The 26,641-nt window shown below is 38.2% G+C and overlaps 5 protein-coding genes across 6 annotated transcripts; 3 read left to right on the top strand and 2 right to left on the bottom strand.

Moving 5' to 3' along the window:
• Positions 1-636: 636 nt before the first annotated feature.
• Positions 637-3,760, bottom strand: LOC139944374 (uncharacterized). Its single transcript, XM_071941378.1, has 4 exons — positions 3,503-3,760; positions 2,961-3,027; positions 1,769-1,930; positions 637-1,178 (listed from the first exon to the last, which is right to left on the bottom strand). The coding sequence occupies exons 1-4, from the start codon at positions 3,617-3,619 to the stop codon at positions 949-951; spliced, it is 576 nt and encodes a 191-aa protein (XP_071797479.1). The 5' UTR covers positions 3,620-3,760; the 3' UTR covers positions 637-948.
• Positions 3,761-6,099: 2,339 nt separating this feature from the next.
• LOC139944324 (apolipoprotein D-like) lies at positions 6,100-9,417 on the top strand. Its single transcript, XM_071941317.1, has 4 exons — positions 6,100-6,513; positions 6,926-6,989; positions 7,611-7,772; positions 8,941-9,417. Exons 1-4 carry the CDS (start codon positions 6,388-6,390, stop codon positions 9,198-9,200), a joined length of 612 nt encoding a protein of 203 aa, XP_071797418.1. The 5' UTR covers positions 6,100-6,387; the 3' UTR covers positions 9,201-9,417.
• Positions 9,418-10,468: 1,051 nt separating this feature from the next.
• Positions 10,469-16,167, bottom strand: LOC139944325 (dynactin subunit 5-like). Its single transcript, XM_071941318.1, has 6 exons — positions 16,001-16,167; positions 14,877-14,945; positions 13,731-13,849; positions 13,219-13,330; positions 12,327-12,429; positions 10,469-11,269 (listed from the first exon to the last, which is right to left on the bottom strand). The coding sequence occupies exons 1-6, from the start codon at positions 16,046-16,048 to the stop codon at positions 11,169-11,171; spliced, it is 552 nt and encodes a 183-aa protein (XP_071797419.1). The 5' UTR covers positions 16,049-16,167; the 3' UTR covers positions 10,469-11,168.
• A 435-nt stretch (positions 16,168-16,602) lies between these two features.
• LOC139944276 (uncharacterized) lies at positions 16,603-20,343 on the top strand. The gene is made up of 2 exons (XM_071941263.1): positions 16,603-16,688; positions 17,954-20,343. The coding sequence occupies exon 2, from the start codon at positions 18,008-18,010 to the stop codon at positions 18,524-18,526; it is 519 nt and encodes a 172-aa protein (XP_071797364.1). The 5' UTR covers positions 16,603-16,688; positions 17,954-18,007; the 3' UTR covers positions 18,527-20,343.
• Positions 20,344-21,221: 878 nt separating this feature from the next.
• On the top strand, positions 21,222-25,619 carry LOC139944274 (galactose-specific lectin nattectin-like). 2 transcript variants are annotated; one of them, XM_071941260.1, is made up of 3 exons: positions 21,222-21,475; positions 22,432-22,622; positions 23,555-25,619. In XM_071941260.1, exon 3 carries the CDS (start codon positions 24,606-24,608, stop codon positions 25,254-25,256), a length of 651 nt encoding a protein of 216 aa, XP_071797361.1. In that variant the 5' UTR covers positions 21,222-21,475; positions 22,432-22,622; positions 23,555-24,605; the 3' UTR covers positions 25,257-25,619. The 2 variants fall into 2 exon arrangements, with proteins under 2 accessions (XP_071797361.1, XP_071797362.1); XM_071941261.1 differs by having other exon boundaries at positions 21,222-21,493.
• Positions 25,620-26,641: the final 1,022 nt, after the last annotated feature.

Raw genomic sequence — 26,641 nt, 5'->3', positions numbered from 1 at the left:
ACAAACAAACAAACAAACAAACAAACAAACAAACAAACAAACAAACAAACAAACAAACAAACAAACAAACAAACAAACAAACAAACAAACAAACAAACAAACAAACAAACAAACAAACAAACAAACAAACAAACAAACAAACAAACAAACAAACAAACAAACAAACAAACAAACAAACAAACAAACAAACAAACAAACAAACAAACAAACAAACAAACAAACAAACAAACAAACAAACAAACAAACAAACAAACAAACAAACAAACAAACAAACAAACAAACAAACAAACAAACAAACAAACAAACAAACAAACAAACAAACAAACAAACAAACAAACAAACAAACAAACAAACAAACAAACAAACAAACAAACAAACAAACAAACAAACAAACAAACAAACAAACAAACAAACAAACAAACAAACAAACAAACAAACAAACAAACAAACAAACAAACAAACAAACAAACAAACAAACAAACAAACAAACAAACAAACAAACAAACAAACAAACAAACAAACAAACAAACAAACAAACAAACAAACAAACAAACAAACAAACAAACAAACAAACAAACAAACAAACAAACAAACAAACAAACAAACAAACAAACAAACAAACAAACAAACAAACAATTTTTGTTCTAATACCAAACCGTATTGTATCACTTTATTGTCAGTCATTTACCAAGTTTTATCATGATGTCTTTTCAAATTATTGTATTTGAGCGAGTTCTGATGAGGGAAGGGTGAAACATAACAATATACCCGAGAAATGTTTTGGTCTATTTTATTTGAACAATACATTTATAAATGACACAACAATAGTATATCAATACATACATCGCCTTGCCATAAAAAATCTCCTTTTAGCGATTCAAACAAATTTATAGAAATAACATCTTAAAAGAATCAATTATAAAAATCCCCACACATCTTTATTATTTTCTATCTGGCAGTGGGATAGCCACAATTGCTAGCCTGAAGAAGTGGCTTCGGCTTCTTCAAAAAGCCAGTGAAGCCGTTGTCCTCGAGAAACTTCAAGACGTCTTCCTTGTACTTATCCAAAAAGGAGATGGGGTTCCTTGCAAGGAGATAGAGGGCGCGGTCACCGCTACTGGTCACAACAGCGTACTCGTACTTATCGGCCACGATGGGGCCTAACTTTATGATTAAATCTACGGAGAAAAAAAATTATACGGATGCAGGAGTGAGGAAATATGTTATTTTCATAAAGCCATCCTGTTTCACTCCATTTGAAACCAATATATAACCAAATCGAGGCTTGAAGGACATAGACTGATCCCTGTGGTGTCATGTCAAACATTTAGTCATCAGTGTTACTGCATACGGGGAACATGACAAATAATGTTGGCACAATTATCATCAGGAATGGCTTTGTAGTTTTTGTTGTTATTATATTCTCAAATTATAGGCCTTAATTCTATGGAAAATGCATAACTTGCATCAAACCAACTTTTCAATTCGGTATCGCTGCCGGCAACGGTGTGCAGCCGAAGGCGCTCAATTTTGGACGCGGCCATAATGATGTACGATTGGCTGATGAAAATAGATAACGTGAAATGAACAATAGATAACGTGAATTAAAAATAATTTATGTCCGAAAATGTCATGCTTAAATCGAAGAATTATCATAAAAAGCCCGTCCTATCTGCCACGCCCCATTTACACAAAAGCTTCGATTGCTTGATTTTACCACAAACTTAATTGAAACGAGTTTCATTTTAAAAGATGGTAAGAAACTTACAATCTCCTTCGACGGGCACACCTTCAAGGACTACTTTCAGATTACCGGGCTTAGTAACGTCAGGTACGTAGGCAAAGCCAGCAATGTCTTTACGTCGTCCCTCTGGAAAACCTTCTCGACCAGCATTGTACACCGAAACGAATGTCTTATTGATTATCTTATCTGAAAAAAAAGAACAGAAAAGGGCGGCAATTGTACAACATTAAATTGTTCACTGAAACAAATGTCTTATTGGTAACCTTATCTGAAAAAAGGAAAGACGGTTATTGGTTAAAAAATGTTCACATTAAAAAAAACGAAAAACGACCAACGTTGTTAAAGTAAGTCTCAGCAATGCGTTTACGGAATTATTTATTGACCTCTAAAGAACCATATACATTGTACAAAACCTGAAACAACCCACAAAACCCTACAGCAGCAATAAACCTTAGCACCAACAAGAACACTTACAAAATAACCCTAACCCCGACCGCAGCCCCTACCCTAACACCAACACCAACCCGTGACCCCAAACCCTATTCCTTATTGAACCTGACACTAACTCCTAGCCCTAACCCTAAACCCTAACAAAAACCCTTAATTCACTCGGCTAAACTGTAACCGCAATATTCTGTTTCAAAATAATTGATTTAAATAATTATGATTTTAGTTTTTAGTTTGTATCAATTACGATGAGAAGTTCGACTGAATGAAATTCCTTGAGAATCTAATAATGATTTTTCTAATAAATTACAACAAATACATGCGTAAGCCTATCTAAACAAAAAGTTATGATAAGCATAACAACAAAAACACATTTTGTTAAAGCCATTATACACTTTCGGAACAGATTTACAAATAACTCACAGGGTTTACAGAAGGTAATGGTTAAAGACTTCTCTTAAAATATTATTCCATGAAATGCTTTACTTTTTGAGAAAACATTAAAACAATTATCAACTCTCGACAACGAGAATTACGGATTATAGTAAACACATGTCATGACACGGCGAAACGTGCGGAAACAAGGGTGGGTTTTCCCGTTTTTTTCTCCCGACTCCGCTGACCGATTGAGCCTTAATGTTCACAGGTTTGTTTTTTATATATAAGTTGTGATACACGAAGTGTGGGCCTTTGGACAATACTGTTTGCCCATAGTGTCCAATGGCTTTAATAGTTACAAACCATAACCCCGATTCTTGAGTTTACTTACAGTCTGCTGTTGTACACACTGAGTCCATGTCCATGTTGACAATGTTAGTCCAACCATTCTCATAAACCTATTCAGAAAAAAAAGCCAAATTGAAAAATAGATAACACAAATTATATCACTGATAAGCAGTCGAGACTACCAACCAAAAGTTGAGACAAGTTTAATTCTAACCCCCAAAAATGTAAGCATCAAGTAAAATGGACATGACCATTCGAACAACAATGTCCAATACACACGATCATTCTCATAAAACCTATTCAGAACAAAAACATTTGAAAAATAGATGGCAAAAATTATACCAGTGATAACAGTCGAGACCGCTACATATTAAATCCTAACCCCGAACTATACGTTCACCACAAAGTTAAGTGGACATGACCATTAATTGCGAAACATTTTTCTGAGCTCAACACGAGTTGAGATGAAAAATGACAAATTATTAAGGCAGTATTGCTCCTTTAAAGTTAGACAAAACAACTATCGAACCAACAAGTTTTGTCAACAATAATGCTAGTTCACTCTGAAATAAAACCTCTACTCACTGTGTACCAGCGACCTTCGTACGCCGTAAGCTCCAGCTCCCCAACGGTCGGAATGTCCGCGCTGCACACGGTAACCGCCAAGAGCACGAGAAACCCAACCATCTCCCTCCAACCCATGATTGAAATATCAATAAAGTCTAGAGTCAACCAGAGTAAACTAAGAGCAAGTTTGTCGTCTTCTTGAAGTTCAATCTCAGCCAGGAAGTTTTCTCATCGGGTAGCCAATGGGCCTACAACTTCGACGAAGTTGAGATAAGAATAAATAAAGGTCATAATATTAGGTAAAAAGTAGTCCAAAGTTCAGGTTCTGCACGTCCCTTATACACAGATAGACTTTTTTTGCGATGAAAGATATAGTTCTATGCGTTGTGTACACCAATCCGATCAAAGCGAGGCTGGGTGGTCCAAGATTACCTCTATATAATTATGTTCTAAATCAACAAGTTCTAGCGAGAGGAATTTAAAATATGAATTTTGGTTTTACCCAATACACACCGATGTGTGATAGCACTGTGTACTTTCCCAAGCTTCGTGAAAAAAAGAAATCACAGACACTCGAAGGGATTAAGAATTTCAGGTCATATTAGTTACAAAGTAACCCGACCATAAATAATATTTGGGTGAAAAAAATAAAAATAATATTCTTTATCCCCGATTCAAATTTCCAACTAGGGAGGAATTAAGCTTAAAATTTTCCTCATACAGCTAGCATAGCTCCCACGATCAGCCGTATAGACTGGATAACATGTTATAACTAAAACTAAAAGAAAACAAACCCGCTAAAATACAATCCAACCACACAAGGTAACACACCATTCCTATATCCCTGCAAGGGACAGGGCCCCTTTAACGCCCTTACCCCTTTTCTAAGTGCTATTGTAACTGTCTGCACTTGGTAAAAACACAAATATCTATTGTTGCTTTTTCTGTGATTTATTGTATTTTTGTATGTCTTTTGTTGCATTATGGAAAAACACACAAAAAAACCACCAAAAACCAACAACATATCTATTATTAGCTAGTGTGATAAAGAGCAACACATCAGGTAAAGTAAACACAGGAACTTATGAAACGGGTCAAAAGACCTTCTATGAAATCGTCAGTTATATAAAAAAAAGGAGTTCAAGTTCGGTTGGAAAGTTGGATTATAAAACGAATATAATTACAAATCCGAGCATGTAAAATGTTCATGACTTTGCACTTATGTTATTCAGACAATTGAAAACAAAAAAGATAATTTACTTATGGAGATAAAGATCATAAAATAACTGTTTGTTTAATAAATAAGTTCTTACAATATTGTTTTGTGTGTTTTGGCTTTGTGCCATGACAATGGTCATTATCTTGTTACGTAACTACGTCTATAAATAAGATACTTTAGGGTCTCCGTTTGACCATTACCGAACACCATCGACCAAACAGCCCTTAAAAAAAAGCATAGCCGGAAAAATATCAGGTGACAGGAAAATCCTTCACAGCATTGAGCCCTTCATTTCCTGGTGGATGTTTTCTTGTACAACTGTTTTGTAAAGTTAATAATATTGAATTCCCTACTAATACAACTCCTTCCCAAGAATGCTGAACCATTGTTTCAAACGTGTCGTCAGTGCTAGTCTTAGTTCTCATTATCCAATGACTTGTTTTTGTTCTTTTTTGTTGTTTAATTGTTCCCCGAAGATTTTCAGAAAGAAGTGAGCAATTCATTCGAGTGCCTGTAAATAGACATTTATCACGGTGTGGCCATCTTGATTTCACTCCGTTCCACTCATTGTAACCTGGCAGGCCATTGCTTTTGTGTGTTTTTTAAACAAATGTTCACTATGTATTTTTAATTATTGTAAATTATGCCGCAATTCAGCGGTATGCTGCGATGGCATTTTTAAATAAATAAATAAACCAATAAACCAATAAACCAAACTGAGGCTGGACGAATAATAGTCTGGTGCCTTGTTTGCGCAAGAATGTTAGCAATCATCACTGTTATTGCAAACAGTGAACATGAACAAGATGGTGACAGCATGATAAAGGTATATTGGCTCGTGTCATAGCAATTGTCACATTTAAAAGAATCTAGAAAGCTCACGACAGACATGTATGAAACACCATGGCATTATTTCATAAAGCCTATATAAGTAACAACTTGCTAAGCACACAATAGAATTGCTTAGCAGAAACAGGTTAATGGCGAAATTACATTCAGTTTGCATTGTAGCTGGTGTCTCACAATGTTTGCTTAGCAGAGAAAACTTGTGAGCAGTATTTGTTTGCTTATTAGCTCCACGAACTTGGCCCAGAATATCAAAATGTCACTGAGAATGAACACAGTCAAAGAGCCATTCAACTTATGCATCATTGCCTCATGTCATAACATGAACAGTTAGGAAACCTGGCCTCGCGCCTGAAACTTGCACTTCAGAAATGAAGGCCTATTTAAACATGAATAATTTTGTTGATCCGCTTTCCTTTGTGATTTTATAAGCCACTACTAGAGTGTCTAGCTGCAACCATGTCAACCACCAAAGCTAACCCATATAACACATTGTGTCCCGATGACAAAAAATGACCTTTGATCAGTTATTTCATGCTTCTGTTCCGCCTCGTTGGTCTGAGCTGTAAAAGAACGATGGAACGGTTTCCTATATAAGAACTCAGCGTGACGAAATATCAACTGCAAACAACATCCGTTTGTTTCCCACCAGTCACGAGGGGTCTCTGTCCCTCAACGATCAAAATCAAGATTGCTTCATCAAAAACCAGTGCCTAAAGAATAACTTTGTGGAGTTGGTCACTATATAAAGACGCAAGGTTCGTCACTTTACTCAAAACCGAACCCGCATCACGGAAAAGAACTCTTGTCCACATTCAACAGTAAAACACACTCGATCATGATGTTTGCAGCGGTGGTGTCTCTGTGTCTTGTTGCGTCGAGTCTCGCAGCCCCTGGTTTGTTTGCCCCTCCCAAGACGGTGCCCGAACTGGAGCTCCCAAGTTATCTTGGAAGATGGTATCAGGTAGGTTTGGTTTTTGTTCCTCCTTGTCTTAGACAAAAGATGCAAAGCATTCGATTTACCTAGGGTTCTTTTTTTACACTTTAAATAAAAATGACATGTGTAAGTTTTTTTTAGTGCTTCAATACTTTTACTGTATGCGAGAATTTGAAGGACACTTTCTAATATAGTATATTTAAACAGTTTTTTAATTGGATTTGAATTGAAAAGAGACAACAGAAAACCAAGTGCTGTCGGTACGGCATACCATAGAACTTAAAAGCTATACGGACGAGCATATGACATGATTACATTTTATCGAAAACTTTAAAACAGTTTGTTTTACCTCATCTAGCAATATATAGGTAATGAAGTAACCATATAGTATCACAAATGCCAGAATGATTTTCCAATTCTTTCCTTTCATGTATTTTAGATGTATGCTGATTTTGTCGTTGTATCTACATTTGAGAGAAATGCCTACTGCGTCACGGCCGACTGTAAGTAGCCAAAAGGCCTACCCATCATTTTTTTTTTAACCCGAAATTATTTCCTTCACACTCAAAAGATTTATAAATGATTCACAAAATTATTATACAAAACAAATAAGACTTGTTATAAGCGGAAGCTCCGGAACTGATGACTCGACATGCCTAAACATTTTATTCCAAAAGTATTTGTGAAAAAAACCTCTGTGAAAACCCAGTAAAATAGCAGTTTATAAACCACATGCAAGAGCTTAAAGACAGTGGACACTATTGGTAATTGTCAAAAACCAGACAGTCTTCTCACTTGGTGTATCGAAGTTGTGAGATAATAATGAAAGAAACAAATTGTGGCACGAAGTTGTGTGCTTTCTGATGCTTGACTTCCAGACCTCAAATTCTAAATCTGAGGTCTTCTTGAAATCAAATCCGAGGAAAATAACTTCCTTCTCAAAAACTAATTTACCTTAGAGGGAGCCGTTTATCACAATGTTTTATACCATCAACCTCTCACCATTACTCGTTACCAAGTGAGGTTTTATGCTGATAATTATTTTGAGTAATTACCAATAGGCCCTAATGTCCACTGCCTTTAATGTGCAGCTAATATTGGTTTCGGTATTTTGACATTTGCAGATGGCCTCAATCCCAACAAAACCATCTCGGTGTACAACGCGAACCGTGTGGACAGTCCAACGGGGAAACTGAACGACATCAAGGGTTATGCCGCCGTGGTTGACCCTGCAGAGCCCGGCAAACTAGAGGTGAAATTCCCGGTTCAGCCCGTCCCCGGACAATGTGAGTACTCGTGTGTTTTATCTTTTTTTTTTTTTTTTTTAAGATAGTAAACTTATCAATATAAACCACGAGGGAAACTGACCTCTTGGTAAATGTGTAATGATTTGGGGGTTTAACAAAGAACAAATTGACTTATCTAGATTGGGACTCGAACCAACGACCCCGGATTAAGAGCGCCGGCAAGTCCCACTCTAGTAAATTTGTCTTTATTCAACCTTAAATCAGATAATAAACTTAATTAAATACTTTTCGATATGAATACATTGGCAGGGTTTCGACTTGAGAACTATCGTTTCAAAAACAGATTGTTCAAAGTCCCCTGAAATAAAGTAGAACAATTGCTGAAAATTGTTCATTTGATACACTGCGAAAAAATAAATAAGTCTTGTCAATTGCCGGTTTGGAGTTGTTCATCTTTCCCACTCTTTAAAGCCATTATACACTTTCGGTAAACAGTATTGTCCAAGTCCCACACTTCGTGTATCACAACTTATATATAAAATAACAAACCTGTGAAAATTTAGGCTCAATCGGTCATCGGAGTCGGGAGAAAATAACGGGAAAACCCACTCCGCATATTTCGCCGTGTCATGACATGTGTTTAAAATAAATCCGTAATTCTCGCTATCGAGAATTGATATTGCTTTAATGTTTTCTCAAAAAGTAAAGCATTTCATTGAATAATATTTCAAGAGAAGTCTTTCACCATTACCTTCTGTAAACCCTGTAAATTATTTGTAAATCTGTGAACTTTTATTTTTTTTCTGTACCGAAAGTGTATAATGGCTTTAAAGGTTAAATAGACCTCAGGAATGTTAAGATTAAAACATACCATGATTCGGTTTAAGTCTGAAAGGTATACTGTGGGGCCTACTGTCAACGAAGCTCATGAAGTTGATGAAGTTCATAAGGAACAAATTTTCTGTGGAATATTTCCCCGTCACATTGGAAAAAACTGTATCTGAAAACCTTCAAACAAACAACAAAACACAACTGCTGATGTCGGTTAAAATACTTTTAAAAATCACCTCTTTGAGTACAGTGGCCTAGGCTGTTCCATTTGAATATTGTTTCGTTTTGTATGGAAACCCCTTATGGGTTGAACCACACCACACCACACCACACCACACCCCAATAACCCCCATGTACGGCTTTCATTTCCTCACAGACTGGGTGGTTAAACTTGGACCCAAAGAAACCACGCCACAAAATGCCACACCCCAGTACCAGTACTCTGTGGTGACAGACTCCTTCAGGACCACCCTCTTCGTGCTCGCCAGGAACCCCAAAGATTTCCGCTCCCGTTTTGAAGCAGACATTCTTCAGTGGCTCAAATCTAACGGTTTCGATAAATTCTACAATAAGCCAATCGAGACGGTGCAGACGAGTGACTGCTTATACGCAAAGTCACCAAACCAGAAGTTCTAATTTTTGTACATGAATATAATTTGATTAAAGGCTCTGGACACTATTGGTGATTACTCAAATTAAATGCTAGCATATAAACTTACTTGGGAACGAGCAATTGAGAGCTATTGATAGTATAAACCATTGTAAAAAACGGCTCCCTCTAATGTCATGAACTTTTTGAGAAAGAGGTAATTTCTCAATCAAATATTAAAAGACTTCAGGCCTGTAACCCTTCTAGGTGTTTGACAGCACACAAATGTGTGCAACAATTGTCTTTTTCTTTCATTTTTTTCTTTCTTGCAACTTCGATGACAAATTGATTTAAAATTTCTGCAAATTTGTTATTTTATGCATATGCTGGGATACACAGAGTGAAAACAGTGGTTTTTGACAATTACAAAAGATGTTCAGTAACTTAAAAGGTGCAATTTGACTCCCAAAATGGCGATCGTAGTCGGTCACTGATCGTAGTAGACAAAAGCGACATGTGAGATTGGAACAAGGGGATAGTTCTTGATTGAAGAAGAAACTGATGAAGCTGGAACTGGTCTAAATTTTACAGAACACTTTATTGTCGCTGCAATTTTAATAAATAATAATTTGTACACCATAAAATATGGTAAGCAGCTTTAAAACAAAATGTTACAGGGGAAATAAACAAGTTTTAAACTTTGTGATAAAAATAATGAATATGTGAGAAATAAAAGAACCTGTCTTTGAATATTATCTAGGGTTCTAGACACATTCAGAAATTGGTCATAACATGTTAGATCAATTTTGTTTAATGGGTTATTCAAAGATGAGAGACATTGCTGACTAATGTCTGAAACTGGGTTCCAGATCTGAGGAGGTACGTTAAAATGATTGAAAGTCCAGTTTTTGGTAACCCCTGGAGTCATTGATTCCAAAGAGCTTCTTTGAGCACTATTCTCTGTGATGGAGAAGTAGATCAAAGACAACAACAAATTTGATTTAAGGAAAAAAAAATACATCAATTTCTACAACAAAATCTGAATTCTCATCCTTGGTTATTCAACAACTTAATACAATATTGAAAAATATTTGCTTTTTATCAAGTTTGCTTTTCACCAAATAAATAAAGACTTGTACCAAAATGTATGAATTTGAAATTAAATAGTAAAGCAGGTTTTTTTTAAGCATTGCCCTAGTCCCAGTTTATATCTGAAAATTGAGGCTTGTAGAAAGAGAAATTGAGGCTTGTAGAAAGAGAAATGATTTTCAAGGAACGGTTTGTGATGAAAGAACATCTGACAAGAGGCAAGGGGGGGGGGGTCGTCGTATTTACTTAAAGATGCCCTGCATTTTTGTTTTGCGGAATTTATGGAAACAATCTTTTGAATGTTACAAAGCCATTTCCTTAAGTCAATGGCAAAGATGTAGTCAAGACCCAAATAGTTTGAGACAAAAATCAGGACAAGACCTTAGCGTCTGAGACCAAAACTGATACCTGAGACTGGTAAAACTTGTCCCCCCACCAGTCTACAGACCTCCGTCAAGAGATCTGCAAAACTGGCCGAGACACTGAACCCTAAAAAAAAAAAAAACCTATTTAGGAATAGCAATAGTTAGTTTAAATAAACATCATTTTCTCCCGTTATCAATAGCCACTTGTTAACAATTTTGCATGATACAAGTGTTTTATATCGTTTTTAAAACTGCATGATCTGTCCAAATTCTATTGGAAAATATTTATTCATTTCTTGCATCTTCCTAAGAAAACTTGGGGCAATGTAACTTCAAGGGTGAACAGACAAATTACTAGGGCAAGATAGTAAAGTATGAATTAATCGCCGCTGTCCCAAAAAACTTAACAAGCCATACAAAAAAAAACACCTTTTAGATAACCACCAGAACCAGAATGTCTTTAGACCCTGGCACTGATCAAAGTCAAGTCTAAGTCGTAAGCGCGTAAACAACATCAAGTTGTACCTGGAGTTGTGAAGTAGAAGTTTACAAATGCGCTATTCATTTCACTTCTTGGACCGGGAGAAAATGAGAGTAGTACCCCCTGGTTACGTCAATCATTAGATCTTGAGTACATTCTGGCAGCTCTCCGGAAACCACACCTAGAAAAGAAAAACAATGAAAATACAGAGATGGGTTATTATTTAAAAAAAATTCCGGTAACGGAGCAAACAATTCCTCATTAGTGAACTTAATCACTGTAGCTCGCAAGCCTGAGGAAACCTGTAAACAAGGGGGCTTGCTATGTGAACCAACCAGAAACACCAGGGTTATCCCCAACTGCTGAATGCGACAAGCACTTTGTAAACCCTTATAAGGTGTAACATATTTGGGTCTCATAAATCATCAGTTCAATAACCTATCTTTCTGAAAGATTGTATAAACTCAGTGCCTTGAGTACCTTGTTAGGTAGATACGTATGCTGTATAAGACTTTGGTATTAATATTATTACTATTCAAGTTATTCAAAAGTGCGCAGTGATACAATTGCATTCACATTGGGAAACTTAAAATGTTCATCTTAACGCTCTGGACTATCCTGGGGATCCAGCAACCAGTGTGAGCAGGGGTACCACTGTCTCTAGGGGAAAGTATGTAAGTGAACACAAACCCATCTCTTACAAACCTGGTGACCAGACACCAGTGTGAACAGGGTTTCAACTGTCTCTTGTGGCAAGTGGGAACTATCTACTACTACTACTACATAGCAGACAAACAGATGTTTTACTAACCTGGTGATCCAGATGCCAGTGTGAATGGGGTACAACTGTCTCGGGGGCAAGCAGTTACTATCTCCTACTACTTCATAACAGACATTGAGCACAAAGTCATACTAACCTGGTGATCCAGATGCCAGTGTGAATGGGGTACAACTGTCTCTGGGGGCAAGCAGTTACTATCTCCTACTACTTCATAACAGACATTGAACACAAACTCATACTAACCTGGTGATCCAGATGCCAGTGTGAATGGGGTGCAACTGTCTCTGGGGGCAAGCAGTTACTATCTCCTACTACTTCATAACAGACATTGAACACAAACTCATACTAACTTGGTGAATCAGATACCAGTGTGAATGGGGTACAACTGTTTCTGGGGGCAAGTAGTTACTATCTCCTACTACTTCACAACAGATATTGAACACAAACTCATACTAACCTGGTGATCCAGATACCAGTGTGAATGGGGGTACCACTGTCTCTGGGGGTAAGTAGGTGTTATCAGCTATTGCACAGCAGTCCTTCAAAACGCATTTCCGACCCTGCAAAAAACAGAATCAATGTCAACAGGAGTTAACCTTTTTAGCCCCAATGCCGACTTTAGTCAACTTTACACCCTGCTTGTGCCCCAATGGCAAAGCTAGTCAACCAAGTAACAAACAAAAAGAACTTGAGCCACAGCACAAAAGACACGTTGTTATAAAAGTGCAACTTTGTCCCTCCTCCATACCCAAATAACTAAACAAGATTTTGTTAGATGAGAGATCACCTCAAATAACTCAGCTGGGCGACCAATTCAAGACTAGGACTACATTTGGTATGTCAACCCAAATCAACTATCACCAGGGGCAAGTTGCCACCTACTCCTTGGGCTGAAACAAGGTTACTCCTTCACAGTTCGTAAGAATGTAGGCATGTGTATTGCCACCCAGGAGCCTGGCTGGTAGAGCAGAATCAAAACTTTTTACAAAGCAATTATGGTTAAGTGCCTTGATCAGGGGCAACAGTGTCATGAATGGGATTCAAACTCAAACTCTGCTGCTAACAACACCAGGGACCAATTTCCTGGCTCTGCAAAGATAACACTTGCAGAAGCAGGGACTTCTGTGCTAATGTCAAGGGTATTTTACAGGTAAGCAGGAATTTTGGAATGTGCGTGTGCGTACACCATGTTTCTAGGCTAGCGCAGAAATACGGCGTTTGCCCGTTAGTGGAGAAGGTGAATCGTAACCACAAAAATCGGCAGCCATGAAATTGAGGCCAGAGTTTAGCTTCGGTGAATTAGACTACTCGGCCATGACACGCCATGACTAATGAATGGTTGTACTTACAATGACACAGTTCTTGCCTATGTGTACGTAGGATCCAACTTGACCTGCATTGACGACACAATCCTCATCGATAAATACATGATCTCCAATATGTAGAGGGAAAAAAGCCACACTGCAAAAACAAACATAAACCACAGTCACAAGAAAGTTAGGAGGAAGAATTCTCAAAGAAAACATTTTTGAAAAAGATTAAATGTGCAAAGCCAAATTCATGAGTACCCTTTTTGTTACAAAGATACCAAATTAACACCAGATAAAAACTGAGGAACTTTTGGCAGATCTTGTATTGGAAACTTAGGCACATTTAATTCATCATTGACACAGCCGGCGAAGGTTAACTGATGTATAAAATCAATATTAGTTGTGTTTTTCGACTTTTTTCAGCACCCAAAACTTTGTAGTGTTGTTTCAGTTTTTCCAGAACACAAATCTTTGAAGAGCTTATCAGTTTTTCCAGAGCATGTGGTATTTACCGCTTTCTGTGGCAAAAAAAAAAGGTTTAAATTTCATACCCTTTACTGAATTTCTTGAAGGGTGGCCTGATGACCGTTCTTTGACCTATGACACAGCTCCGGCCGATTCTTACATTTGCCAGGTCACCTCTGATTATACAGTCAGAGTGTATGATTGACTGTACAGGAAAAAAACAAAGGAAATTATTATCAAAAATTACTGTAAAACCAGGGATGCCCCTCAGAATGATCTTGCTCTGTAACCCATAGGCCTAAAGATACATGTGAAAAGAGGGGCCCAATTCAGGGGTCGAAATTAAGTGTATTTCCATGGTAGTCAGCAGGGCTAGTGACCAATAATTTTTAGTAGCCCTGATTAGATTTTGGTAGCCCAAAAGCCACGTTATGTCTCGTGTCACGGCTCAAACTTTACAATACACCAATAACATAGTTCTTTATTGTTTGTGATGATGATTTTTGCATTATTATTCAACTAGCCCGCCGGGCTATCAAACTGGAAAAATCAGTAGCCCGGATGTAAATCTGGTAGTCCCGGGCTAGCGGGCTAGTGGCAATTTCGACCCCTGCAATTTCACGACTCTGCCTATCGGCACTAAGGATCACTCTTCTCCGCTTACTCTGCAAGCACCAAATTTCTGCGCTAGCTGTGTAAACGAAAAGCACCTAGAAGCTTGGAGTACGCTTGACCACAAGCAAACAAAACAATAGAAAACTCAAAGGTCTCTGTAAATTAGTCTCTTAGATCATATAAGTGAACATCCACAATCATGGGTACACTTTCTTAAAGACTGAAGACTCCGAATGAACAACAGATAAATACTGAGTATATCTTTGCAGATCTTGTAATTGATGAACTCAGGCACTTTGTTTTTTCATCACTGACACAGTGATTAATATTTCATATACAGATAACCGCTACATCGGTGGTTTTTAAACTGCTGCTCATAAAATGGACATGAACAAAATGAATGTCGGTCACCTCATACCCAAGCCACTTCATACCCAAATAATTTGGGCACAAAGTGACTTGGGTATGAAGTGACTTGGGTACCAAGTGACTTGGGTACCAAGTGAATTGGGTGCCAAGTGACCGACATCGAACAAAACATGTACCCAAGATTGTGGCTGTGCATATAAACATAAGCAAAGACTCTAGAGTTGAAGTACATGTACTATGCAAAATACCTTTCCGTTTAGTACTATATTCTGGCTGCCACAGAGGACCGACTGTCGGCTTACTTTATTCCCAGATGCCTGAAATAAATCAAACAATTAATAATTATATTTTATGGGTGTTCTGATTATACACAATAATTGTTTGTCCTGTGTTCGAAAAAAGGCCATATCATCTGTTGAAGTTTTACTTAATTCTTCCTCTTAAATTTGTCAATTCCACTTTGGGTAAAGGGCACGTTGAAACAAAACTGTGCAAACTCGTTTTGGTTTTCTTTTGTTTTATGAAACATCTCTGAACTGACAATCACCTGATTAAACATCGTTGGCGCCTAGCTAGTCCAGTAACTGGGGCGGTGTATTCTCTTTTTCAAAATTTTTACTGTATCGGTCATACTAGCCATGACCGAGTACGTAATACACCAGATGGTGGACTGTACTTTTACGGAAGAAGAAGAAGAAGAGAATGTCAATTGACACTATCGGTCAAACTAGTCATGATCGAGAATGTCAAAATTTCGAAAAAAGGGAAAACAGCGCCCCAGTTCAGTTACACTGGGTCAAACTCTATAAAAGACTGCTACTGACTGTGACTGTTTCAGCGAAATGAATCAAGTGCATCATTAATATAATCATGATGCCAACGGAGTAATTGTCAGCGCACACTCAGTCAGACTCAGAGATTTGTTATTAAAATGACATCAAAACAAGCTTGTTGTTGATGTTGCACATTTTCGTTCGCAATGCAATGGTAAGTGGCAACTGAGGGAAGGGGGGGATTATAAATCTGGGCAAAATCATGGGTTACATACAAAGTTACTATACGAAAAACCATCTCATCACCATTTATGATTTTACATCCGTTTTACTTTTTAGGGCTACCTGCAGCGAGAGCACGGTCAACACACAGACATGAAGTAAATTACCCAAATATCGCAATTTATTTGAATGTTCCAATTTAGCTTTCGGCAGGAAATGTTAAAATTTGATGTTAATATAATAATAAAAAAAAAAAAAAAAAAACCCAAAACGATGGCAAAAATTTTGTTAAATTTTTTATTAGCAAATTTAAATTCTGGACAACAAATTTTGTCATCAATGGAGACAAATGATATACACAAGAAATAATACTCAACTGTCTCTATATACTCAGCTTTCACATAGAATGTATCATTGGGCTCCATGACGATGGCGAAATCAACAATTTGGAGGTATTTTATACACTAAAATTTTACTATCCGTGTCATTATTGATTTCCTTCGACGCTGGCAACAAATTGTCACTTGAGGGCGTTACTACCGCAAGATTGAGGGCGCTATCACTTTTTTAAGTTGCGTTTTTTGAGCTGCGAAAACTCTCATCTCTCATAATTATTTTTCAATAACTCTTCATTTTCGCTGTTAGACCAATCCAAAGAGAACCAACAATTCACCCTCATTGTATTATAACCTCTAAAAAGCACATCCATTTGAATGTCCAAAACTTTTTTAAATTTTTTACATCAGTGAGAAGGCATAGGCCCCGTTAATGACTCTTTTTATCTTTACCCCCTTTTTGGACGGCTGGAAGGCCACAAACTTTCCAAACTGTGCATGCTACCCTTGCCAAAATCCTGTGTACAAAAAATTATTGTTGAACATCCCGGCCCCGATGAAAATAAATATTTCAGTATTTATATTTAAGTTTTGTATAGGCCTACGACGGGCGTAAGAATAATGCCACGAGACGCCCGCGTATACAAAAAGCTGTTTTTAGCAACCACACAGGTCCAAGACAACTGAACACAAAATAATGAACACTTCTCAATAAAATCACCCTTATAAGGTAAGTTAATAGAATGCAATTGAGTAACTCGTCATATATTTTCTTTCTAGAATTTCTCTGTTAAATTTTGTAATATTAAATAGGGAAGTTTGTTCCCCTACCTCAAGTTTTGGCAAAGGACGTAAAACAATCACGTTACATGTATTTTTTTACAAGTTACCTGTCTTCACGGGCCGCTCTGTAAGGCTAGAAGGCTAGTCATAATGCCCACCTTATTTCATTCAAAATCCACTGCATGGGTTATCATGTTGTACAAATATTAATCTGAAATGGAAAGCAGATACATTTTGTCTGCTTTATAAATTATAGTCATACTTGTCGTACTTTCTTGTAAACCCCCCCCTTAAATTTTACATTTGAAGGCATTGATTGATGTTGCTTCTACTCATACTGCCGTCTTAGGGACATGTTCCAGTGGTCAACTACTCTGCCCCCCATGTGTGTAAAGCTGTTCCTTCTGATGTTCAAGTGATGTTTATGTTGAAGTGATGTTGTCGTTGAACTCATTAGGGACTTTTCGTTTTCGACGACGGATGGTTCTGCGACGGTAAAGATGACATTGGCGTTATCTGCACATGCGTCGGCTTTGAGGACGGTCGTCCCTCAATTTCTACGACAGTACTTGGGATGAATCTTCGTTGTGCTGAAAACGACAACGTTTAGCTGAACAACCGTCGCAGAACCATCCGTCGTCGAAAACGAAAAGTCCCAATTATTATGTGTGTGAAAACTTAAGGCTTATACCAATCATTCCTAAGTGAAGCTCGAAACCCAAACCGGAGGGTTTGGTTTAGTGCCGCAGTTAGTTTCCTGGAGGGGCCTATAACAATAATACAACAACAGTGCAACATACACCGTGATTTATACCGTGGCAGGGCTATCAGTAGCCATAGGCCACAGGCATGGATCCACTTTCATAAAGAAATACTCAGTTTATCAATAAAGACATAACAACAAAACGTTATGTTGGCGTAACATTTGCTAATTGCATTGGAGTTGGGCTACAGTCACAACATTATTTGCAAAAATGTATGAAGTGTTGGCTGGTAACCTGTTTTTGCTGTAAAAATATATAAGCCAAGACTTGCATGTGCTACGGTGTGCATGTGCTTCAGGGCTTCATGAATTTTGCCCTTATATAGGGCGCCTACCGCTCGTAGGTTCGTTTGGCGGTGGTGGGTCAAGGGAAGGACAACACTACGGGTGGTTATCTCACCCGACTTTAAAATTTATAATATTATTTATTTGGTAAAACCACTATTCAGGTACAAGCATCAACTCACACAATGACGACAGCAGTTCGAAACATGGCACTATAAATGTCGACTAATACCAGACCCTACCAGGACCTTCCAACTAGCCAGGTCGTCCATACACGACCCATAACGAGGCGATATGCATCAACACTCCACAGCCTCGTTCGGGCATTCACCTTCGTCGGTACCGTGCTGCTGACGAGCGGTGTTGCAGTGGTAATCCTCTCGTCTCCGCTACGTGTTCCGAGACGACACGACAGTGCAAAGATGACGGGTGCCGGGAGCACTGACGACGACAGCACCGGTACTACGGGAGGTTTTACCGGTGTGCCCATCGGTATCGCCTTGCTATGCCTCGGAGTCTTCGCTTACATTACAGCTCTTGGGTTGTACTACAAAGACAGATACAGGCACGGGGAGATGGTGATGAGGTACCGTGGGGTATACCGGGACGACGAGAGTCAATCGGCGGGTCGGATAACAGCGGTGAAGGCTCATGTGCCTGCCGTCACGGCGCTTCATGTTTACCGCCCACAAATTGAGTACAAATTGGTTTTAGTCCAGATTGCAAGTACTATGTGAAAGTTGTTGTGTTTCAAAAACTACTATTTCGATCGGCTTTAATTGGCCGGTATGGCAGGAGACTCCTTATCCGGCAAATACTGTGATATGAGGCGCTTGATGGTAGCACGAACTTAATAGACCTTTTCGCAAATACTGGGGCGCGCGCGTAAAGCTTGGAATTAGATGCATTGTGGTCTAGCTGGTAGCAAAATTTGATTCATATATATCCCACAATGCGCCTCATTCAACAGTCTGCGCTTGCGCATTGGTATTTGCGATAAGGTCTATGTGGAGAAATTTTGTCTGAAAGCGCCCTCTTTTGAACAAACTTCCTCCAGACCATGTGTGGAGACACAATCGGGGAAAAAGAAGCGACACCCAAGCTTCGGAGAGTCATAAAAATCGCCGACCAACTTTCGATAAAAATAACCACATGCCTTATAGAAATACCAATTAAAGCCATTGGACCCTTTCGGTACACAGTGTTGTCCAAGGCCCACACTTTGTGTACCACAACTTCTATATCAAATAACAAACCTGTGAAAACTTAGGCTCAATCGGTCATCGGAGTCGGGAGAAAACAACGGAAAAACCCACCCTTGTTTCCGTGCCGCGTGTCATGACATGTGTTTAAAATAAATCCGTAATTCTCGTTAACGAGAATTTATATTGTTTTGCCGTTTTCTTAAAAAAAACCAGCATTTTATGGAATAATATTTCAAGAGAAGTCTTTCACCATTGCCTTCTGTAAACCTTGTAAGTTATGTGTAAATCTGTGAACTTTTATTTTTTTCTGCACCGAAAGGGTCCAATGGCTTAAATACCAAGTAAACAGAAAGTACATAAGTAAAACGTACAACTAATTAATACCACACAATTATGTGAACTTAAAAGGTATAACATTTCAAAAATTTGGGAAATCAAATTAAATGTCTTCACCTACCGAGGTGTAAATAAAGAAGGCACTGTATAGTATTCAGTGCTTCCCCGGCCGAGTTATGTAAATAAATAACAAAAAAACACGGGAAAATCAATCACTTGGGTGGTAAACGAACTCACGGCTTAATTTATTTAAAATCTTGTAGTTTGTGTCTTTTGCCCAAATCAGTTTACACCGACATAAATTATCGGCGAGATATGAATATATGGAGAATATAATGGGTCATATGCATAAAAACTAGTATTTTCTTTTACTTGAAAATTTCAAGTGTTTACTACCATCCACATGAATAAAAGGAAGTAAAAGCTTTTACTGGAAAGTATTTACTAAAATGCTAAAAGTATCTACTTTTAATGAAATGTAAATCCTTTTCTTTTTAGCACTTACTTACTTTCACATGAATAAAAAGGAGAAAATACTACAAAATGCTAGTAAGTATTTGTCATTTTTCAAGGTAGCTCCAGAGCTACCTTGGACACAGAAGTAAAAGGCTTATCTGAAGAAATGACGGTGTTTATGAATGTTCCTCACAGGATAAATGTTTTAGTCCAAATGAAAGACACCACTGAAATATTAAATAGACACATGCATAGTGTTTCACAACAGAAACAATGCACACAAACTCAAACTGCTTTTAAACAAGTTTGTTTATATTTTTGCTGAGGATAAAATAAAACCGTTTGTAAAAAAACGTTTTGTATCAGTAAAGCAAGCTTTTTTAAAGATATAAAGCAATTTTTCGGCTCAGAAATGAATGCCTCGGTCATTAAGGCTCAGAAAAGGTAATTTTTTAAACAATTAAATGCATTTTAATAGAATGTTGTTCGTGTTGCTATTAAAACTTCTAAGTTTAAATTAAATAGCTATGCTCATATCCAGCTCTCATCTTCTCTATAAAGCACTGAAAGTTTCAAAACCTTAACAAAAACGTTTTGATTCTGGGTATCCAGATGAGTCGTCTTCATCAAAATGTTGTCAGAATAAAAACCTCATGGCTGACTTGAAGATTTCTATGTTTCTAATAAATCAAATGCTGCTTAAGCTGTGTGTGTGTGAGCGCGTACGTAGACGTGAATTGTAATGAATTGTAAGAGGTAGTTGTAATACAAAGGAAACTTTTTGTTAAAGAGCCATTCAGCCATGGTACATCAGAAGTATTTACTCCAAAGCATTAAGTGAATACTTTGCAGTAAAAGAATAGGTTTATTCATACGGAATTCAGAAGATGCTTTTTACTTTTTGCTAGTACTTGTCAGTAAAATACTACTTTTTATTCATACGACCCATTGTTCTTACAATGTGTGTTCGTTGCTGTCGTCGGTTTTTTGTATTGTTATCCATAGTTTTAGTTTATCCGAATGTCGAAATTAAAGGCACTGGAGACCATTGGTAATTACCCATATAGTAATTGTTAGCATAAAAACTGACGTTAGTAACAAGCAACGGAGAGATGTTGATCACCACTGTGAGAAGTATTGAGAAAGAGGTAGTATCTCACTCAACTTCAGGCCTGAAGCCTTTTATCATGCCTACAAATCTGAAAGCACACACAACTTTGCAACAATGGTGTTTTATCTTGTATTATTCTATTGCAACTTCGATGACTAATTGAGTCAAAATGTTCACAGATATTTTGTTATTTTATGCATACGTTGGGTTAAACCAAGTGAGATTACTGGTCTTTGACAATACGTGTCCAGTCCACTGCCTATAAGTATAGCAGCGAGAGGGTATTAAATGTAACTGGCACGTAGACCTAACCATGGCCTTAACCCACACAAAAAGTGCGCAACATGACCTCTCAAAGTCCAATTCCAAGGTCCCACTTAATTCCAGGGCCCAATAAACAAGTTTAAACACCGAGGCCTGGTTCATCAGTGCAGCTGGTCCTCCGCCGTCCACACAGCCGCTGAGCCCCGTGGAGTCTGTCGTCGAGCCGTGCCGTCCTGTGTGACATTCCGACCTGCAGAACCTGTTCATTTGGAATTTCAACCTTGTCATTTCATGATGATGTCAAGTCAAGTCTTGTAAGTGACTTTGATCAGGTAACAAACTTCTCAAACCAATACTATTCATGGTCTGACGTTTTGACCCTAGCATAGTCTTTCTCGAAGGCTATTATTACAACACACAACACGAAAGGTAAACCACTGGTCCTGCTCTATGGTTAAACTAAGTGTGTCACATGGACAGTGAAGCTATTGGGTCGAACGTCAGGCCATTAACTATTTTTTGCATTTATTGGTCCTTTTGGTTGATAAGCAGTTTGCAACAGTTTATTTTATTTTCTCACCTATTTATTGATTGAACTTTTGTTGTTGTCGTTGCCATTTTACTTCTCCCATACAGGAATTGTTTTTGTTTGTTTAGTAGGCCCAGGGCTTATTTGCAATCACACTTGACCTCGATGCCACTATATAACTTTGTCCAATAATGTCCGACCCTTAGTGATAAACGACGCTACTGTGGTTTAAAGCGATGGACACTATTGGTAATTGTCAAAGACCAGTCTTCTCACTTGGTGTATCTTAACATAATAAAAAAAAAATACATAAAATAACAAACCTGTAACAATTTTGAGCTCAATCGGTCGTCGAAGTTGCACGATAATAATGGAAAGAAAAAAACACCCTTGTCACAGGAAGTTGTGTGCTTTTGGATGCTTGATTTCGAGACCTCAAAATCTATTGCTAAGGTCTCGAAATTGAATCCAGAAATTTTAGTTAAAAATTACTTCTTTCTCGAAAACTAAGTTACTTCAGAGGGAGCCGTTTCTCACAATGTTTTATAACATCAACAGCTCTTCTCAATATTGCTTGTTACCAAGTAAGTTTTTATGCTAACAATTATTTTAAGTAACTACCAATAATGTCCAGTGCCTTTAAAGAAACGCGAGAAGTTTTGGTCAGTTTTGTTTTGTGCTAAATAGTTTGAATTGTTTTGAAAAAGAGAGTATAACTCATGAATTCCTTGTCCTTCCCAGGGTCCAAAGTATAGTATGACCTGCTAACAAGAGATTGACCGCATTAACCTAGTCACAATGACCACTGAAAGGGAACGATGGGAACGAGTACACGCGTCATACAAAGGGAGAAACACTTGCAAGGTGGCGCCCTTCCTGCCGACAGCCCAACCCGAGTTCAATGAACAACAACTTCGCAACAGGGCCGCCGAGTAAGTTCAAAGTTTCTTGAACTCTGGATCTATCTGACAGAGCGTACCTAAACACTTTATCTCAAGTATCCTCCTGGCTAGTGACAGCGTTGTGTTGACATATAGTTAAATAAATAAACAGAAACTGAACAACAAACGCGATCGTTATTAAAAGGAAATGGACACTATTGGTAATAATATTACTTAAAATAATTGGTAAGAACGAGCATTGAAGAGCTTTTGATAGTACAACACGTTGTGAGAAGCGGCTCCCTTTGAAGTAACATAGTTTTGAGAAAGAGGTAACTTCTTACTGAAAGTAGAAAAAGGCAATTTATTAGACATCTGAAAGCGCACAAACTATTTTGTGCAACAAGGTTTTTTTTCGTTTCATTTTTCTTCTGCAACTGCGATGACCAATTGAGTCCAAATGTTCACAGGTTTGTTATTTTATGCATATGTTTGGATACACCTAGTGAGAATACTGGTCTTTGACCTTACCAAAGGTGTCCAGTGCCTTTAAAGACTCGTTGACACCACTGACTGATACGCGAGCTTACTTAGCTCATGATATATATTTGGTTTGCGGTAACACCATGTGTGTTTCTACTTGCCAGGTAAAGTTTGTTCTTCAGAGAACTGTCTTTCTTCATTCTACTACCGCGGAGTAGAATAGCAAGACAGTTCTCTAAAGAACAAACCCTACCTGGCAAGTAGAAACACACACGGTGTTACCGCAAACCAAATATACATATTGATACCTCACCATGCAATGCCTCAAATCCTATGTAAGGTCATGATGTTTCAAATAAAATTGAACATTGTTCTTGCTAAGGTCTAGTTAACCTCATATATCAAAAGACAATCACAAAAATGTATCCTCGAAGTTTGAGTTCCTTTCTGGACTTTTTGAGTGTAGCCCAAATCTCAATCTTTCATTTTTTCCCCTTCAGAAACTTAAGGTTTGCAGTTCCCTTCTGTGATGCACCTTGTAACTGGCCGAGTAACAAAACTTCAGATTGTAAGAACACATCCATGCCGAAAATGTTTGCACCATGGGCCATCACGGCTCATCATCCAAAGACACACGGGGACTGTGGGAGCAAGTGCGATCACCATTCATCACCCCAGTGTATCGCTTCGTCATAGGAACGACAGTGACCACCAGACTCCAACTACAAGCCGCAAGCCACAAGCCACTCGTCACATCATCGAACCACCAAAAAAGTTACTGTTTAGGATAGTAATGAAAGCCATCGAACCCGTCTACTACTCACATCGACAATGCTGCAGGACACCAAGAGTACAACTGTACCACTGTACATATAAACTGGCCACAATGAAAACGAAGGTGGCCAGTGCATGCATTACATCCATCAGCCAGCCAGCCAACATCCCCTTCATGTTAGAAATGAAAGCCAGAACCAGAAAAGCAACCCACTCTTCACATTGATAAGTTGAGTGTGTTGGATAGAAATGAAAGCCATCAAACTTGTCTACTACTCACATTGACAATGTTACAGGACACCAAGCAACAGTTATACAGGCTAATTAACACAAAAAGTAATTAATTAAAGAAAAACAGCACTGACTGTTTGCGTATTGTTACCTCTTTGAAACAAATTAACGAACCTGAGAAGAATGCTTGCGAGCAAAAACCAATACTATATGGCGACTGAAAGTCAGAAAATAACAGTTTCGAATAAAGTCGATTTCTCTCGGCGGTTGGGCGGACTGGTATCATGTTGAAAATATATTCTCAGAAAAAGTCGGACTCTTAAAACTCCGTGGTTTTAATTAACCTGTTTCCCTGGAAACGATGACGCACTGCAGGCCTGACGAACTGCCACTGAAAATCACCATTTCCAACGAATACTACCAAAAGCAAGCAGCCACTTAGTCCTGCCATCGCGTCTGACAACGGTTATGGTTTGGAACTAGTGTGAACTCTCAAAACAGTTTCTCTTTCACAATCAACTTTAAATAACCCAAGTTAACATCAAAATGCGTATTAGTCAAGTGTTAAGTCTTGTTATTGGCGTTTACTGTGGCCGTCTATTGGCTGAAATCTGCCCTCCTGATTGGCACCGATACGGCGAGTCATGTTACTTCATTATAAAGGACACGATGGATTGGTACCAAGCAAATCGCACTTGTGCCGAGTCACGAGCAAACCTAGCCATCCCAAACTCTCAATCCGAACAGGATGACATTTGGGAACTACTCCTTAGAGAACCTGATCTGACATCAATAGACCGTCTCTGGATTGGTTGCAATGACATTGAGGAGGAAGGAAACTGGCAGCGCTGTCCATTGAAGGGTGATGATACCAACGCCTATGAGAATTGGGCGGATGGAGAGCCAAATAACCATAGAGGTATTGAAGATTGTGCGGTCCAAGTCAAGTGGAAGGGTGGTACATGGAACGATGACAGATGTAGCAAGCTCCACTTTGCCGTATGCGAGCTCCCTGTTTGCAGTGGTGGCCGCCTCACTCCTCAGTGCCTGCTACACCACGCCATGGAGGAGCTCATGGGTGAAGGCGTCGGATCATGCGGGAAGGCTTGCCGATCGCACCCCCGATGTCACTCCTTCAATCTGCCTAAACAAGCTGGAGGGAAGATGGTTTGTCCATGGAGCAGCAAGGGTTTTTAGGAAACGAAGGAGACATTAAGGGGAATATGCAGGACGCAGAAACGGATTGTCATCTATTGATGAAATTTACACTTTTAATCTTGGCGTTTAGTGATGATTTTTTTTTTAGGGATACCCAATAACTCTGTTTTTAGTGCCTGGTAAATTCAACAATGATGTATGAGGTATGTTGACATATAAAGTTGTTGCGTTATAGGCGTTTACTATAGAGTGGGCGAGGCCGGCAGGCAGTAGCCGCATGTTAAAGAGTACATGTATATGTACTTTTTCCTAACAAAAAACACAATGTCCACAGATTTACATTAAACTTACACAGTTTGAAGCTTATGATATTAGAAAGCTTCCCTTGAAATTTTACTCACTGAGGTGCTGTAGTTTTTGAGAAATGGGTAAAAGTAATAATTTTCGTCTTAGTTTTAGCATGTAAAAACGTATTAACCAGTTATGCTATGGTTTTGGTATAATATCATAACTGGTTAAAGGGATTTTACATGCTAAAATAATTTTGGTCTCTTGAGACCAAAATTATTTTGTGACTTTACGCATTTCTCAAAAACTACACAACCTAAGTTAGTAATATTTGAAGGGAAGCTTTCCACTATATCATTATCTTCAAACCCTGTAAGTTTAATGTAAATCTGTGGACATTTTGAAAAAGTACCCGAACCTTTCAACGTTGGCGCAAGAGGTCAATACAACGTAATGGTACCAATTTGACACACCTTTAGCAACTGCCACAGCCCTTGTTCGGCAATACAGGCACAGCCCGATGCTTCATTGGAAATTAGTCTGGGGCCATTTACCAATAATTTATTTGTTTAAAAAATAATCTTCTTGAGCAAAAAGAACGGAAAATGATAGGTCAATGAACTAGTAATAGTCATACGGCTGAAGGAGTAAATGAAGGACACCAAAAGCGATATGAATATTATTTTACTGAGGAATATTGAAGAAACTTAAAGTATATACTTACTTGTGTTTAATGAAGAGATCGAATGGTAAATTGTTGTTCTGTTGGATATTCTGTAACTCTATTTACTTTTGGATGGTAGATTCAATGATGATGACAGGAATGCGTTATCGCGGTCGTTTAACCCAGAACCGTTTTGCTTGAATTTGTCATTGGTTGATTACAGGGCTATGACAAAAACAGTTATCGGTTACTGCCGCGAAAACGCACCTGATATCTTGACGTTTTTCTCAAAATTATCCCAAGTAGTTAGAGTTTACCTGCTGTGTTTTATGATGTGTGTGAACCATTTTATCAGCAGAATTATCAAGAAGTATTAAAGACACTGGACACTATTGGTAATTGTCAAAGACTGGTCTTCTCACTTGGTGTGTCTCAAATATGCATAAAATAACAAACCTTTGAAAAGTTGAGC

Source organism: Asterias amurensis, chromosome 11, assembly GCF_032118995.1.
Source record: "Asterias amurensis chromosome 11, ASM3211899v1".
Lineage (NCBI taxonomy): Eukaryota > Metazoa > Echinodermata > Asteroidea > Forcipulatida > Asteriidae > Asterias > Asterias amurensis.
Note: the sequence above shows the minus strand (reverse complement) of the source record. Positions and strands in the feature narration are given on the sequence as shown.

Excerpts from the sequence above, each read along its gene's own strand:
- LOC139944374 (XM_071941378.1), bottom strand. The coding sequence starts at position 3,619 with ATGGGTTGGAGGGAGATGGTTGGGTTTCTCGTGCTCTTGGCGGTTACC. Across the intron at positions 3,028-3,502 it reads ACGAAGGTCGCTGGTACACA|GTTTATGAGAATGGTTGGAC; the intron begins GTGAGTAGAGGT and ends TTTTCTGAATAG. Across the intron at positions 1,931-2,960 it reads AGTGTGTACAACAGCAGACT|ATAAGATAATCAATAAGACA; the intron begins GTAAGTAAACTC and ends CTTTTTTTTCAG.
- LOC139944324 (XM_071941317.1), top strand. The coding sequence starts at position 6,388 with ATGATGTTTGCAGCGGTGGTGTCTCTGTGTCTTGTTGCGTCGAGTCTC. Across the intron at positions 6,514-6,925 it reads ATCTTGGAAGATGGTATCAG|ATGTATGCTGATTTTGTCGT; the intron begins GTAGGTTTGGTT and ends CATGTATTTTAG. Across the intron at positions 6,990-7,610 it reads CTACTGCGTCACGGCCGACT|ATGGCCTCAATCCCAACAAA; the intron begins GTAAGTAGCCAA and ends TGACATTTGCAG.
- LOC139944325 (XM_071941318.1), bottom strand. The coding sequence starts at position 16,048 with ATGGAGCCCAATGATACATTCTATGTGAAAGCTGAGTATATAGAGACA. Across the intron at positions 13,850-14,876 it reads ATATAGTACTAAACGGAAAG|TCAATCATACACTCTGACTG; the intron begins GTATTTTGCATA and ends TTTCCTGTACAG. Across the intron at positions 13,331-13,730 it reads TTCAAGAAATTCAGTAAAGG|TGTGGCTTTTTTCCCTCTAC; the intron begins GTATGAAATTTA and ends TTGTTTTTGCAG.
- LOC139944276 (XM_071941263.1), top strand. The coding sequence starts at position 18,008 with ATGTCGACTAATACCAGACCCTACCAGGACCTTCCAACTAGCCAGGTC.
- LOC139944274 (XM_071941260.1), top strand. The coding sequence starts at position 24,606 with ATGCGTATTAGTCAAGTGTTAAGTCTTGTTATTGGCGTTTACTGTGGC.